Source organism: Calonectris borealis, chromosome Z (genome assembly GCF_964195595.1).
Source record: "Calonectris borealis chromosome Z, bCalBor7.hap1.2, whole genome shotgun sequence".
NCBI classification, from domain to species: Eukaryota; Metazoa; Chordata; class Aves; order Procellariiformes; family Procellariidae; genus Calonectris; species Calonectris borealis.
In genome coordinates, this window is record NC_134352.1 from 27,152,762 (window position 1) to 27,168,587 (window position 15,826).

General features: G+C 37.5%; 1 protein-coding gene across 1 annotated transcript in view; it reads left to right on the forward strand.

Annotated features, from left to right (window-relative positions):
* LOC142075535 (uncharacterized) overlaps nucleotides 1-12,531 on the forward strand; it is a 45,169-nt gene extending 32,638 nt beyond the window's left edge. Inside the window, exons 9-13 of the mRNA XM_075136968.1 lie at nucleotides 5,169-5,326; nucleotides 6,403-6,445; nucleotides 9,315-9,501; nucleotides 11,377-11,512; nucleotides 12,264-12,531. Coding sequence (XP_074993069.1) covers nucleotides 5,169-5,326; nucleotides 6,403-6,445; nucleotides 9,315-9,501; nucleotides 11,377-11,512; nucleotides 12,264-12,363 — 624 coding nt within the window. The 3' untranslated portion in view covers nucleotides 12,364-12,531. The remainder of the gene's footprint in view (nucleotides 1-5,168; nucleotides 5,327-6,402; nucleotides 6,446-9,314; nucleotides 9,502-11,376; nucleotides 11,513-12,263) is intronic.
* The last annotated feature ends 3,295 nt before the right edge of the window (nucleotides 12,532-15,826 follow it).

Consider the following 15,826-nt stretch of genomic DNA (forward strand, 5'->3'; position numbering starts at 1 on the left):
GGACCCTTCACATCATTTCAATCTATGACAAACATTCAGTCCTTTGTTCTCTTGAGCAGGTCTGTGTCTTCATCACTAAGCCTAAGCACTTTATATAAAAGGCTTAGCTATAAATAGATTTAGGTCTGAGCCATTGCTTATAAAGATACCGCTTCTATTTGTTCTTCATTCTTGCTCGGAGCTTTATCATCATGGTCTGGGAGCTGCCACATTATTTAGAGCTGGTATACAATCTGATTTCTTCTCTATGTTTTCCATGACTCCCATGGCTCCAGCGTATACTTTTCAATTTACATTTAAGGAGATGCTGAATCCAAGGTTTCCAATACTTCCACTGCATTATTTCTATTAATATATTATGAATAGCACTGGCTGATATGATACGCAAATTAATTTTGGACTACTAACAGGTTGCACACACTGGCCCAGAGAAAGAGTCATAATCAAATATATTATTTGACCTGATTCCAGTTGTTCAAAAGTTTAACCCAATCAATAGTTCTTCTTGTGAGGCTTGGTCCTGCAAACTGTTCATTACCTTTTGTGCAATTAATCGCAGCGAATGACTCAACCTCAACAAAAGAACCAAGTGGAATGTGAAGATTAATCACATCACAAGACCACGTGATCGTACTTCATTTGACAGCCAATAGAGTTAGCGTAGGATAATTAGGTTCTTCAAATCAGAAGAGCTTTTACAGCTTTTTCCCCTGTTGTCTTGCTCTTCAGTATGTTTCTACTCTCTCTAATTTAGATGTAAATTATTTAAAGCAAAACAAAATTAAAAACTAAATAATTTAATCTCTACTGGTGAAAAATGCCATACAAACTGTTGTGGAGTCTATAGCTCTCTGTTCACTGACATGTGCAAGTCCTTTCTTCAAGGGGAAAGGAAAAAGATGTAGGGGAAAAAGACATAAAAGCCTTAGTCTCTCCTCTGCACCAATGTGCCCAGCTCAAAGAAATGCAAACAGGCTTTAGCTATAATTTCCTAAATATCTGAACAATGAGCCTACCACAAAGCACTGAGATTAAAAAAAGAGGGGAAGATTTTAGAGATACCACTAAGCAAGCAGCAACAGACCTCAGGGAGAAGCTGGTCTGAGAAAAACAGACAATAACAGATGGTGAAAATGCTGCAAGCCTGAGTGCCAGGGAGAGTTGTGGCCACGTCAGCTGTGATGGAGAAAGTTAGGCAAATGAGAAATAAGAAGCAAAAAGTGTTCGTTTCAACGTCTCATTTCAGAGATGTCTAGTTTAAGAACACAGGGCGACATCCAGGAAGACATTTTTGAAAGGCTGTCAAAAATTCGGTTATGCCACTACTGACCTGAAACCAATCTGAACAGTGACCTAGGGGTGACTGCCTTACACTTTCTACTGCCTGTCTCCTGAGCTAGCTAGTCGTTCATTTCTGCTTTTTAGCACTGCTCAGTTTTCACACTGTGTTTTAGATTTTTTCTATTATTTCTTCTAGGAATTGATCTTGTTTTCTCTAAAGTTTCTTTTATTCCATTTTCCTAATACTTGCAGCCTCGTGTGGCTTAATTTTAGTTATTCCTGTTGTAGCTTTTTATTTTTTTCACTGCAAAGAGCATGAAATATTCATATATCTTTTCAGATTCTTCTTCCTAATAGACAAAGAAGCTTAACTAGAATAGCAAATATAACTCTGCTCAAACAAAATTCGTTGATCACAGTGAATCGTTCAGGAAATATTATGAATGCCATTTATTTTCTGGAAGTATTTACACCAAATTAAATAGGGCTGATTTGTGAACCCCCCCAGGCTACATACACTACCTTAATGACCACTTCATACAATAAAGGAAGGAGACGTCTACTTTTCTATTCTTATTTCTCCCTTATTTTAGTCTCTTATAGCTATATATTGTTTAATATTTTAATTCTTTTGCAGAAATATTTCCTCTAAAACTCAGGCCATCTTAAAAAAACTAGCAGCAAGGGAAAGGTTACTTCAGATGTTTCTATTATTTCTAGAATAGAATTTACCAAAGCAGCATATGCTTTCTGCCCTCTACCCAGAGGACTCCATCCATGTTAGATACTGCAGACAGCCAAGAATCCACAAAATAGCTGATAGCAACCTTGAGAGAAAAAAAAATGTTTTTTACTTAAGTGCAGAATGGAATAGTAGTAGCTAAAATCTGAGTTAGTTCATTTAAAATCTGTATGATACACATCATCAACTTGTCACGAATGAGTGCTTAGAGGCCAGTTAAAGAATTGCCATCAAAGGTATTAGCAGAAAGTGATTTCACTAGTGATTTATAAAAGCGCGACTTAACAGAGTTTGATGGCAAGGTCCACTCTATTACTTACTACACGGATAAAGTATACAAAATAAAATCAAGTTATAATTGAGCTAGAATGATTTGTACAGAGACCAAGGATGAAAAGTGTAAGGGATACCCTCTCATTGAGTCATGAGGTTCGGAGTTTTAAGGTGGATCACAAAATTTTAGCAACACTTAATCAATAATTTAACATTTACAAAGTAGGTTAGTAGAGTCTACTACAATCACGACAGTGACTTAACTACAGATTATGCTTACTATTAGTTCACACACAGAGAGACAGAAATATATATAAATGTGCAAAAGGTATACCTGTTAAAAATTCCCCTTAACTTCAGTGAACAATGTCTCGGCATTTCTCAACCGGCAAGGGCTGAGCCTCGAGGAGTGAAGAGTTTCAGCCCAGGTCCCGTCAAACAAAGGTCCTTCGAATATCGCAGACTCGAGAGGTCGCAATCTCTGAGAGGCGTCCCACTCAGAAGGAGATGCTGGGTGCAGCCCACTGCGGTCCTGGAGAGTTCAAAGGGCCTCGCTTGGAACCGCTGTTTATAGGGTCGCAAGACGATTGGCTTTAGTCATCTGTCAAAACTCTCAAGGTTTCAGTAACAATGGTATTGTTCCACTTGAGCTGCAACTCAGATAAGAGTATCAGGGGATGACAATTATCCCCACTCTCGTCCTCCACTTGGGCGAGGCAGTGGAAGTTTCTGGTACGATCAGTACATTCCCCAACCTCAGCTACGCAAGGGTTCCTGATACGGTAAAGGGACGCTTCACGACCTGACTCATTACACCAAGGCCAAGGTTTAACGGGAGTTTCTGAGATCGTGGAGCAGGCTAGGAGGTGGGGGCAATGCATCACCACACAACTCAAGCAGCATTACATAGTTATATTAGGTTCCATAGTGGCAGTATCGTCAGTGGGTTACTCTCCAGTCACAGGCATAAGAAATTAGTTTTATAGTTATTTTTTCAGCAATATACCTTTGGCACTTTTGTAACAAAGCGATATTTGCCAAAGGAATGCTCTCAAGATATTATTCATGAAAGCTACATGAGTGAAAAGAAATGCCCCTTACATTTGGCTTATCAGAATTAGGGGAGCTTGGCTGCCTAAATGAAATCCATTTGGTCTCACTTTGAATGCCTCAAATCCATCTTATTCCTTTCCTAGATGTATTGATTTGAAATGGAGTGGACATAAACCATTCTTGATGCCACACAGCTCTATCTGCATTCATTCTAGACAGCACAGAAAGTGTTTAGAAAAGGAGTTTATAGGGATGTGCAATAATAGTGGTCACACAGCCATTTCAGTATCTGCAGTGACGCCTTCAGGTTAGGACAGTTAGCAGAGCCCAGACCATGGAGAGGATCCTGCTGAATAACATGTCGTCAACCTAGCACTTAGTATCCTTTACACTAGGAGTGAGATTTGGAGCCTGAATACATATTTTGGTTATGCTGTCCTTGCAATGTAGTTTTGTGTCTGAAGGCATCATAAGTAAAGTAGGTCACGCAGCACTGACGACTTTCAGGATTGCCTTCATCTTCTGTACTGACTTTAGTTTTGCATTTAAAAAAAAAAAGAAAAAAGAAGCAGAAGAATCTAGGAAATGCATTCATGAATGTTTGTTTACACTGTTTTTCAGTATTAATGGTTATTTTATTCCCCCAGAAAATTAATGTATAACAAAGGGATAATTACATGTGGCAATGAGCATATGAGCAAGCATTTAACTGTCTCATATCCACAGGTGCATATTTTGTTCGTGGAAGAATATGTATGTTTATTTTTAGGCTAATAAAAAAATTACATGGGACATTTATATTCAGCTCCTACTGACAACATTTAACTCCCAATAATCAATGATTTTATTCTATGAGACTCCACAATCTGTGTATTTTGCAAACGGCACTAATGCTCTTCATATGACCCAGTATTAACTCATGTTTTCTCCTTTATTGCTGCCAAATTTAATGCAATTGTTAGAGCTCCAGTCATAGCTCTTCAAAGCAAGGGGGCTGAGAATATTGTTTAAAGCACAGCTAGAGTTCACTGTCCAGATGGTGCACCTTTGTTTTGAGTTAAGACATGTTCTTGAGGGGAGCTGGGGTGGGAAAGTGGGGAGAGGAACTGCTTCACCTACCTACTTGCATTAAGGAGCTTAATGGCTTCTTATAACTAATCACAGAGAAAGACACTGACAATACCCTTCAGTCTCAAAGAGCTTTAAATCAATCAGGAACAATATGGTACAAAAGGTTTTGAAATGCTTTCCACTGAAAGTTGTCTGAAATGAATGGGAAGGGTTATGAACATACTGATATTTAGGGCAACTTTGCAAAGGAACTGAAATCCAGCCTTTTAAATTATGCTTCTGAATGTAAACCTTTGTTCCCTCTATCTGCACATATAAGGTGAGGTTTTCAGCATAAACCCAGACTGCAAGCAGCATTACTTAGTAAAGAGACTCATGCTCCTAAATTCTTTGGAGCGCTTTGAAAATCCCACTCTCACTCAGCTGCACCCTCAAAAGATGGAATATTTACAAATACCTAGCGAGGTTTCCACATGCAGATATGACTTCTGATGAACCAAAAACAATTAAGAGAGCAAAAATAGAGATGCAGATTTAGAGGGTCTTTGACCAGTTTATCTTTTGTGACTGCACTGTATTTTCTGGGGCTGCTGATGATTAAACCGTATGATGATTGGAATAGTTTCAAAAGAATAAGAGCTTATCACCAACTTCTACACCTTTGAGTATTCCCTGAGTTTATCCCCATCTCACAGGGATCAGTTTCATATTAGTTCTGAACTTTGGCACTCTTTCTCTCTAATTGCAGGATGAAGGAAAGTGCAGACCCCTGGAAGTAACAAAGCTGGAAGGAGCGGAAATTGGTATTGACACCAGTCTGGGCAAACCGTTTGTTTTTAAATGCATACCTCAAATTGGAAACAGGATTTTCTACTTCTGTGCAACTTCTAACCAAGAAATGAAGAGGTAAGTGATCTTTCATTTTACACGGTCAGTTTTGTTCTTCTGGTTTGGGGAGAGGGAGTCTGAGATTTTGAAGGAGGTTCACAATACCTGCCTTGATCAGTAGAAAAAAAAAAACAATCTATCAGCTACTATGGGAAGACGGTGTTTCTAATTTTCATTTGCAGAAGTTTCAAATATTATTTTTCAGCTTCATAGTTTTTTTAATGAGAATTTTTTTTCATAAAGTCTTTAATATTCGTGCTTTGCTCAAGATCCCCCTGTATTCTTGATTTATCTCCAGAAAAAAATCTTTATCCACTGCTATATTCAAGTGGAAGTGCAAATCTTCCTGTGGATATAAACTTGCTTATCGGTCATTTCACGTGAATGATCTGTCTTCTGCCCAACAAGGACAGCGCTAGTAATAAATACAATCCCATCTTCCATTTCCTTTTCAGTCATTCTGTCATATTATAATTTTTTATTATTTTAAAATGCAAACATGCCACAAAAGGATACTGGTTCTCATAAGAAGCAATGAGTTTGGATTTGACTCGGAGGTAGACTTAAAAAATACTCTTTTTTGCGTTTCCCAAAGACTATAGCTGACAAAACAAAGAGACTAAAATCACGCAAAACACAAGTAACATCTTTTCAGGCTTTAATTTCAAAATGTACTAAAATCTAATCTTATTTTCCTCTTTGTTTTATTGTGAATTATCAAAAATACAAAGCTATTAAGTAGGATGACATTTGATATTCATCCACCCATCTTTTTATAACACCTTACTACTTAATATAGCACCACTCTTGTAATATCAGAGCATTTTCCACTTCCAAATTCTATACCATCCATTGCAATATTGCCTTCATCTATTACAATGTGTTACACAGCAAGATTTTAGACTTATTTTTCTGTGAATTAGCAATGTTTATTTAGATTTAATCCACTACTTTTCTATCTTGAAGCCCTGAATGTGTCCTGAAAATTGCACATCCCTTTAAATGCTATGTCAGCAAGAGTTAAAAGAGGCAGTGAAGCACATTAATTCTGCTCTACTAAACTAAGCTATTCTCATTTTTTTGTCATATTATAGGTGGCTGGAGGCTATGGATAAAGCAGTGCATCCTGTCCATCAGGTAATTCTTTATTTATATGAGAAGCATGTGTATAGCAGATTGTGCAGAAGACGAGAGACGAGTAGATGTATTTGTACATGGTCAGGTGCAGACAGCAACAGGGAAGCTGCATACTTCTGTTCTGGGCTGCTGGGACGTGAATCAGCTCCAATCTAAAAGCCATATACAGGCATTATTGTGACTCAGTAAACAGGCTTTGCTGCCATACGGTGGAATGAATCAAAATGCCCCCTCTCCAAATATCAGCAGCTTTAAGCTGGTTCAGAAACATAACGTAAAATGAGGGGAGTGGGAAGGGAGGAAGGGCGAAGATGACTCTCATGACCACATGTTCTGCCCTAGGTAGTAGTATTTGGAGTAAAGGGAGGGAAGGGCTGTATCTTCTTAAGTATTCTCTGAAAGTCTGCCTTGGTTGCAAGCCACCTGCTTTTTCAGACAGAATATTAGGAAGGGTGTGGGGGGAGGGGGTTGCTGAGTTCTTTTCTGTATTTTCAGAGATGAAGAAAGATAAGTTAGCTGATAAAATTTGACTTATCTCTCTCTTTATACAGCTATACTCTCTTCTGGCCCCTATGGCTGAGAGAAATATAGCCATAATTGATCTTGAGCTGTTACAGAGAGACCTTGCTAAACCCAACGTAATTTAGGATTAATCCCTGGCTGACCCGAGAACTGGGAACTGCAAAGCTAATTTTAGTACTTCCAGGTTGGAAGCATAGGGGTCAAATCCACTTTAGCCTGCCCTTTCCCAGCCCCATGATTCTTATTCTTTCCTGCAATAGGCAGACCACCTTTATAAAAATATACTGTTGATCCATAAAATCTTTTTTTAAAAAGGTTTAGCTACTGAACCAGCTTGGTTTTTAGTAGAAAGAATGTGAGGCTCAACCGCAGAGTAAGTATCAAAGACTACCTTTTTTGCAGGTGAAATAAAATAATCAATAAATAAATAAGAAAATTGCAAGGTACAAATTATAACCTGCATTACTGCAGTGCAAAAAAAAAAAAAAAAGAAAAAAGTTTACTTTCCTCCTTCTCTCAGCTCGGCACATGAGTGACTTCTTCAGCAGTGTGCTTTAGTTTCCAAACAGTGAAAGGAGGTGTTTATTGTTACTTTAATTCCTTTTCCACTGAAATAAAATTGATCTAACATATATTTCTTTTGGCTTCAGCTTTCAGATGAGATTGTAAGTGCAAAACCAAATTTGTTTCCAAGTATATTCTACGTGGCAGTGTTTCTTAAAAGAATACAAAGGAATTCACATACTTGAAAACAGCAAAAATAAATCAAACAATTTAAAGTGTGTACCCTAGCCAAAAGAAACAAAAAATAGCCTGAGCCAAAAGGAGGGATAAAGGCACACATACACAAAAGAAAACACATCAAAAGAATCATTCTTTAGTGTAACATGCAAAAATGACTTGTTAGATAAAAAGTTCCAGCATTATAGATATAGAAAGTTCTCTCATGCATTCACCCATTAATAACACAGGAAGCTGGCTCCTTTCTGTGCTATTGCATCTTATTTTTGACTGCTTTTTCTTTTTTAGTTTTGTCTTTGAGCAAACAATATCCTTTTCTGAAATAAATGTTTGATTTAATATGTCACTTTCATTGCCTAACCTCTGTTCTTAATGAACACTGTATCTGTTCCTTCCTTCTAACTGGACTTTGCATACAGTTGAATAAAAAAAGCTTATATTTTCCTTCTTTTTTGCTTGCTGTACTGTTTGTTATGGACTTTTTGCAATAGCTGGTGTGTTACATTAGGGTTCACAACATAATTATTTAACAGACCAGTGTACTGACACTATATCTTCGTAATGAATCTGCAAGGATAATTGTTTTGTGAATACACCTAGTATTACTGAAGTCCTCTTCTGCACTTTCCTGCAATAAGTCTCAGCAGGTTTCCCATTCATAACAAAGAATACAGCTACCTATATTGTGCCAGGTCTTTTTTCCGTCATTGCCTTGTCAAGGATACTAAAGAGATATCATAAACAAATGCAAAAGAAAACCCACGTGGAAACACTGAGGATGCTATTGGTATTGCACTCATTCACCCCATGGATTTCAAATGACAATGACACTGGTTGGTGCAGAATTCGAAATATATATTGCAGATAAGCAAAACACATTAGGATAGGCTGAGTTCCTAACACCTCTCAGATTTAAAGGAAAAGAAGAAACGCTTTAATCTCACATTAGACAACTTGGTCTTATTAAACAACAGTTTATTTTTTCCTGTTTTTCTTTTTGGATTCTCTTATCATACAAATAGCCTACACAATGACAGTGTGTCATGCGTTGAGCTTTTTCTTCACCTGTAAATGACAATAGGGTAATTGTAGTAATAAAGAAGACTCTGCTTTCCAGAAAGGGATGGAGAGGCATCCACACATGTTTTGTGTGCGGTGGTGCTTCCATCCAAGTCCAAGTGCTGTATTCTGGCCTCAGACACCACCACATTTTCTCTGGAGGTGAGCGTAGATGGTGATGGTGTAATCTTGTTTTGCCAGATTACATACAGTAAAGACTGTTGAATTCAGGCAGTCAGCAAAACAATTTTTTTAAAAAAAAGCTTCTTCATACAGCTTTGAAATAATCCTATTTCTATCAGCAAAACTTGTACTGAAAAACAAAATAGATGCAGAAAAGTTATTACTGTAAGAAGAAAGTAGAAGTTGGTTGCTATTTGCCATCAAATACAGTTTTTTCTAATTGCATTTTCAGTGTTGACTTTTCAAATTATTTTCACAACAAAAGCTAATTTCCTAACAGGGGAGTAAGAGCTTCTGTCTTTTCATATTAGCAGGTCCTCCTTAATTTCTTACCAGAACTTTTCATTACATGCTTACTTTACAGAACCATGTGTGGGTAGATGTCACACTGCATAACACTACACTTCCACCCTTGGCTATCAAAAACCCAGAGTGCCTGGGCCTCCTCCACCAGCTAGACAGAAACAAAGACATCTGGATTCAGCACTACTGCATTCTGAAGGATGGCTGTTTGTACTTTTATGCCACTCTCCGCTCTACACCTGCCCAAGGTAGGGATGGCTGCTGGATTTTAATTGATTGTTAAAGCAGAAATGTTTCACTGCAGTTTCCAAATAGAACTTTTACCATTAATGAGACTTTCTTACCAGAAAACTCTGAAGGTTCTGTGAAGGCGAGTGAAGGAAGACCAGACTCAGTCTCTTTTTAATAAAATAGCCACCTCACTCCCCCCCATTTTCTTTCCTTTTCCTCCCACGGTCTGATTTTTCTTTCTGCAATGGAGCTAGTCAGGATCTGTGAACATTACCTCAGGAGCAAGTACCAGTGACAAGAGCCACCCTTCCAAAGCACTTCACAGTGGCTTGAGCCAGTCTCACTGGCAATCTGCTGAAAGCTGTTGACTCCTGCATGTTAGGTCGCATTCTCAGAGGGAGGAACGCCATAAACTCGGACTGGTTTCTCTGCCACTACCAAGTTTTCACATGGCCTTGGCAAAGCTAGTCCACCCATCGACAGGCAGAACTTCCCTAGGTTGGTGCTCCAGGGTGTGGCCACGTACATCTGCAGCTAAAGCTGCCATGCAGCAGCACTCCCCGTACGAGAAGAGGGTGTCTGGCCACTCTCTGAAGGCAGCAACCTGAGGCTACCAGGGTCAACTGCAAGTAGAGGAGCTGAGTTTCAGGTGCCGAGGAGAGCCTGCAAGCACAACTCTGTGAAAGTCAGTTTTTAAAGAAAAAAAGAGGTGCCCCAGGCAGAGGGGATGGGTCAGGACCTGCAGATGCACTCTCCCTGTGCTAAGGAAGCTGGCAGTCAGAAGAATCAGAAAGAAAGTGCTGTTGTACTTTTGCTTACTAGCCAGCTTTCAGATCAAAAAGGAAAACTGTTTTCTTAGAGTTTGTGCTATTTGCCACATGAGTAGGCAAGAGGCATTCCATTTTATAGTCTAGACCATTTACATGGCACTTTACTTCTGCCAAGGGCTGTACATATGAAATGATCAGAGATTTCTTCTGTACATGAAACTGAAGCTAAGGCTTGCCCAGAGCTAAGCAATGAATTAGTGGAAAGGTAAAAATTAAGTATTATGTGTTTATGACATCCAAGCCTATGCACCTACTGCTAAATATGTCACTTCGGTATTCAAATATTCTACTATATACAAATTCTTGTATACAGTAGTTGTTTACTCTCTTGTTATTGCAAATACTGTTTTTTCCAATATCACTACAGATTCTCACTCCCCCATATCATTCTCAATGTTATAGCATTAATTTGATGCTCTTGTCACTAAATGTGAGAGCCAAAAAAAAATACACCCTGAAGACAATAACAGATTAATTGGTTCCACAGGTCTTTTTGGCTATTCACCATGTATGTATAAAATGAATATATACATTGTCTCAGTCAAGTGATGTCTAAGGGAAAAAAAAAAAGGACTAAAACGAAAATGTCATGAAGAGCAAATTCTGTCTAATGCCTTTCCTTCACAGATGACTAGTGTGGCCTGCAATGACATTCCAGTTACTAATAGCAGCAAGGGGAACGAATGCTGGCTTTAGGATTTTTTTTAATGTTGAAATTTGTATCCCTTTAGTTTTTAAAGGAAAGAAAAAGAACATCAAAAGCTAGAAAAAATATTTTGCCACTTCTTATTTAATGAAAAGCTAAATAAAACTATACTGCTGATCATTTGCTGGGCAGGAAGCATGTTTTACACTATTTTCAAATAAATTTTCAGAAAAAAATCCTGAACTTTTGCATTTTAAAATATTTTATATGTAAATTCTGTACAACTCTGTCGAAACACCCAACAGAAAGCATCTGAAAATCCAACTTGCAAGAATTGTTGGTATGCTTGTAAATGGCAGTAACTTCATAAAAGGTATCCGCAATATACATGATCCGTGCTATTTTATTCTGTCCAGGTGGCCTTTACCTACAGGGGTATATTGTGAGTGAACAGTCTCTGGGCTCCAAGAGATCTGTAATTGAACTCAAACCTCCATCTGAAGAATTTAAAACTTTCTACTTATGTGCAGAAAATGTAAATGAAAACAAAAGGTAAACCAATCTTTTTTATTTTTTTTCAATTTTATTTGCCAGACTTTAGGAAAGCGGGAACACTATAGCTTGGGAAGATCTAGTGACAACTCTTCATTCTGTTTTCACTTGTTCCCATAGATTTCCCTGTAACTGTAACTTTAGTGAAACTGCAGTATAACATGCTGGCCCATGTGAGTCATCAGTTCTGCTATTGTCAATGCTGGAACCACAGCAAGGCTGGCTTGCAGAGGTTCAGAAAGAAATCTGGATAAGGTGCCTTTCACAATGATGCGTGGGTGATCACATGAAACAGAAAAGCTATGATACTTCTCATTAGAGATAATGGGAAGTACATCCTCCTCAATTCCCAAGAATTATTTGCTTCCCACAATGACCATTAGAATTAAAAAAGAAAATTGGTCTATGAAATCATGTTCTGAGGGTGAATTCCCTCATCATAATCCAGCCAAATTCCATGGCTGTCAGTGGGAGTTCTTCTTGTCTAAAGAATCCTGTCTAATTACAGGATTTGGGTTTTAATTTAATGAACAAAGGACAAAGCTTTTCAGTATGTTGGAAATTGGTGTTAAGATATGTTGCTGTTATAGTCAACTCCTCCAACTCCTGCCTTTCTCCAATCCACTTACAATCACCATACATAGTAACACAGGTGTACAAACACCATTTATAAAAGGCGTGTTTCAAAAAATATAAAAATGCATGCATAACAATTGATCAAAGACAGTTGTTTGTCTTTCATTTCTTCTAGGTGGATTACAGCTTTGAAAGCTTCAATTAGTAAATGGTTACCCCTACACCAGGCAATCCAAGATTTCATGAACAGACCACTGGAGGAGACAAGGATGTGAGAAGAAAGCTCATTTTTTTCCCTCAATTTCTGTTTTCCATTAAAAAATCTATGCTATGTCTTATAATTAATCTCAAAAAATGCTCTAGCAGCAGGTAATCTTTAGCATTGCTATACATTCAAAACTTTTGTAAGCATTAGTAAATAAATATAAAGCAATGTTGCCTTCTTTGTGGCTGTCTTTATTTCATGTTTCTGCTTCAACTCAGACCATGCATAAAGTCTGTTTTACAGCAATGAACTGGCATCAACATTTATCTGATGCAGACAAAAGAGGAAGCACTGTATTTCAATGTATATTTTGTACTCCCTGGTGTTTTATATCTGCACCCCTTTTTTTCTGCAAATGCACCCTTTGCAAAGACTTCTGCTTTTCCATCCAGACGTTTCATATGTGGCTTTGCCTTTACGTTTCTAGATGGTGTGGGGCTTAAGATTGGGACAGGCTGGGCTGACTGAAAGTCTAGCAGCTACATACCATTACAGCATGACTGGGGGAATGGAATAAATTTGTATTATTTGGATGAATACTTTTGTTCTTGTATATTCTATCTTAACGTAAATTTTAATTTTAAAGTGGTTTTGATTTGGCCATCTGCCATCACAGGACAGCATATTTGTGGAGAGAAATGAATTCAAGAATCGAAGATTCTTCCAAAGTTAGCAGTAAGAGACAGCAGCATAAATCCTCACCGGAGCATTAGACATCTGTGGTTATTGCAGCTGGTCATATACATAGTGTTCGATGTTATTCTCTAACATTAACATAATTCTTCCCATGGATAAATCTGGGTATTCCGTTTCCAAGCTTCCCAAAATACCAATTCAAGTAAAACAACAAAGGTTAATTCCATATATTTATTGAATCCACCTACTAACTAAATATCTCATCCTAAGAAATTTACAATTTATTGCTGCAGCAAAGTACAGAAAGGAAAAGAATACGCACCCAATACAGACAAAAAATTGCCAGTTTGCAAGATTTTATGACAAAGCCTGTGATACTTGGTCTTCTTATCATGGTCCTTAGACCTTGAGATCATTTGAACACACCAGAACCTCAACTACTTGCTTGCTCTTATTACTAGCCTGGAAAATATCGACTGCAATGCCATAAAAAGCTAAAAAGAAAGTGGCACTCCCCCAACCACCAGATGTATTTTTTTTAGGAGACAGATTCATTAGTTTTAGATGCTTGAAGCAATAATACTTCAAAGAAAGCTGTTAAACAGTCCAAATGGTTTGCTACAGTTATTTGAGTGATTTAACACAGAAATAAGAATGGTTAGTTAAACAGTATAAGCAATTTTCTGAAAACAGGCATTCCAAATATGCTAACATGCTTGCTTTGTATATATCTGTGCTCTGAGGTAAAACGTATAACCGTATTTGAAAACAAGCAGTCATCACAGTCATATTCTACATTTACCGCTAGTATTTTGAAATTTTCATGTTCAGAAATGAAATTCACATTTCGGCTACAACTCTGAGAACAAGTAATGAAGTAGGTACAAATTACTTCTTTTTCTTACTCTTTTCCACATTGGAGAAAATAACACATATGGGTCAAGTACAAATGCTGTTGACTTGAGACTAATAACTGCTAACATTTCCTAAGGAACAGTTACCCAATTCAGAGTGACAGTTCAGAGCCAGGAAGCAGAAAAACAAGCAGTAAGTAAAACAAATGCAAACAAAATGAAACAGAACAAATGTGCTTCAAAACAAAACAAAACAAAAAATCAAAACAAAACGAAACCAAATATTTAAATGAGCAGAGTGGGGTCTGTGAGAGGGTTAGTTACCCCATGGTAATCTCCTTACACAGGCTCTGAACTGACATCCCTGCAGTTGTTCCTTCAATTTTTACTAGATCACTTGGCATGTTTTTCCCTCTAACAAGTTCACTTGCAGCCATCCTCAGACAGAATCACATGATCACCACATGTCTTGTTTTTATAAACCTTTGAAGGTTTATGATAATATATGTGGCACAAAGAACTGACAGCGATGAAAGATTCAGTACCCTCACTAGCAAGGTGCACAAAGAAATGAGCTGTTCAATGTGAGTAAAGTTTACAGGATAGGGTCTTTTCTTTTACTGTCTCACTAAATTTTCATTATTATAAAGTGCTTTATAAATTAGAATTATTTTCCCCCATAATTGCAATAATTTCCAAAGTATATTAGTGTTACAGTAGCAATTTGTGCTTTATTCAGTGTTGTAAGCAACAAATATGAAAACTTTAAAATGTACATACTTCCTCCCGTGGTGCAAGTCAAAAATGTATCAAAAATGCCTCAAGTGTATACCTGTATAAAATAGAATCAAATCTTATTTCTGTTGTAAAACTATGTATTTACACAGCAGACTTTTTGGGGCTCTTTGCTTAACTGGGTAGTATATCAGCAGAGTTTATTGAAATCTTTCTGTTTGATGGACTTGATGATTTGTCTTTCTCTTCTATGATTTTATACTTCCAAAATCAAATAAAATACTAAGGTGTAGTAAACGTACCATTTCTAAAAGGACCATAAACTTGGAAAAATTGTGAAAAATTTAAATTATTAAAAAAAACTATCAGGCTTTGGAATTATCTACTTTTTAACCCAGGAAAATTGAGGAGGAGTCAAAGACAAGCTTGTTATGTTTCTCTGAGCCAAGGCTGGTTCCTTTCTGTATGTCTGAAAAGGGATCAGAGTAGCCTATGGGCTGTTCTTATTTTCCTGTGAAGAGGCTATGGTCCCCAAGGAGGTAGGCTGCTGTCCAGTCATTTTCGTAACACACTTCATCTCTTCCCGTTATTACCAGGACCAAAAGCACTTTGAAAAATATAGTGAGGTTTTTCCTCCGTATGTATCAATAGCATGAGAATTGTCAGCAGAGGAATTAGCAAGATCTTAATCCTAGTTACCATAGCTGATTTTATTCTTAACAGGTATTCACACCACTTCTTGGACAATACTTCGAGTATGATATATAGTTCACTTAGCTTGGCATACATATGACTACAGGACAAATGTTAGTCATGGTCTTAAAGTCAGCCATGACTTTTAAAAACAAAATCAAAGTGGGATTATTAACTCTACATCCTTTCCATAACACAGCCAGATAGTATTTTTTATGATGAAGCACTAATGCGTCTCTTGTCTCTAGTGAATGGCCATTTCTTTAATCATGCAATAATATCTCCTGAAGGTAGGAGAGAGAGTAATAAAAGCATAACCACATTGCTCAATTTACCCTTCACTGTCCTGAACAGCTAATCCAAATATCTCTTATACTAGAGGAAATATAATTACCAGTGCAGAGAGAAGCGATGAAGGTGTTTTGGGTAAGGCTTTCGTGGAAGAAAGTAAAAAATCCTAGATCTCTTGGGCAGGGAAAGGGTAAGGCACTGGATAAGGTGATTTGATGGAGAAACTGCAGTTGTTCAATAGCAAAAAAAACTTTTCACTTATTC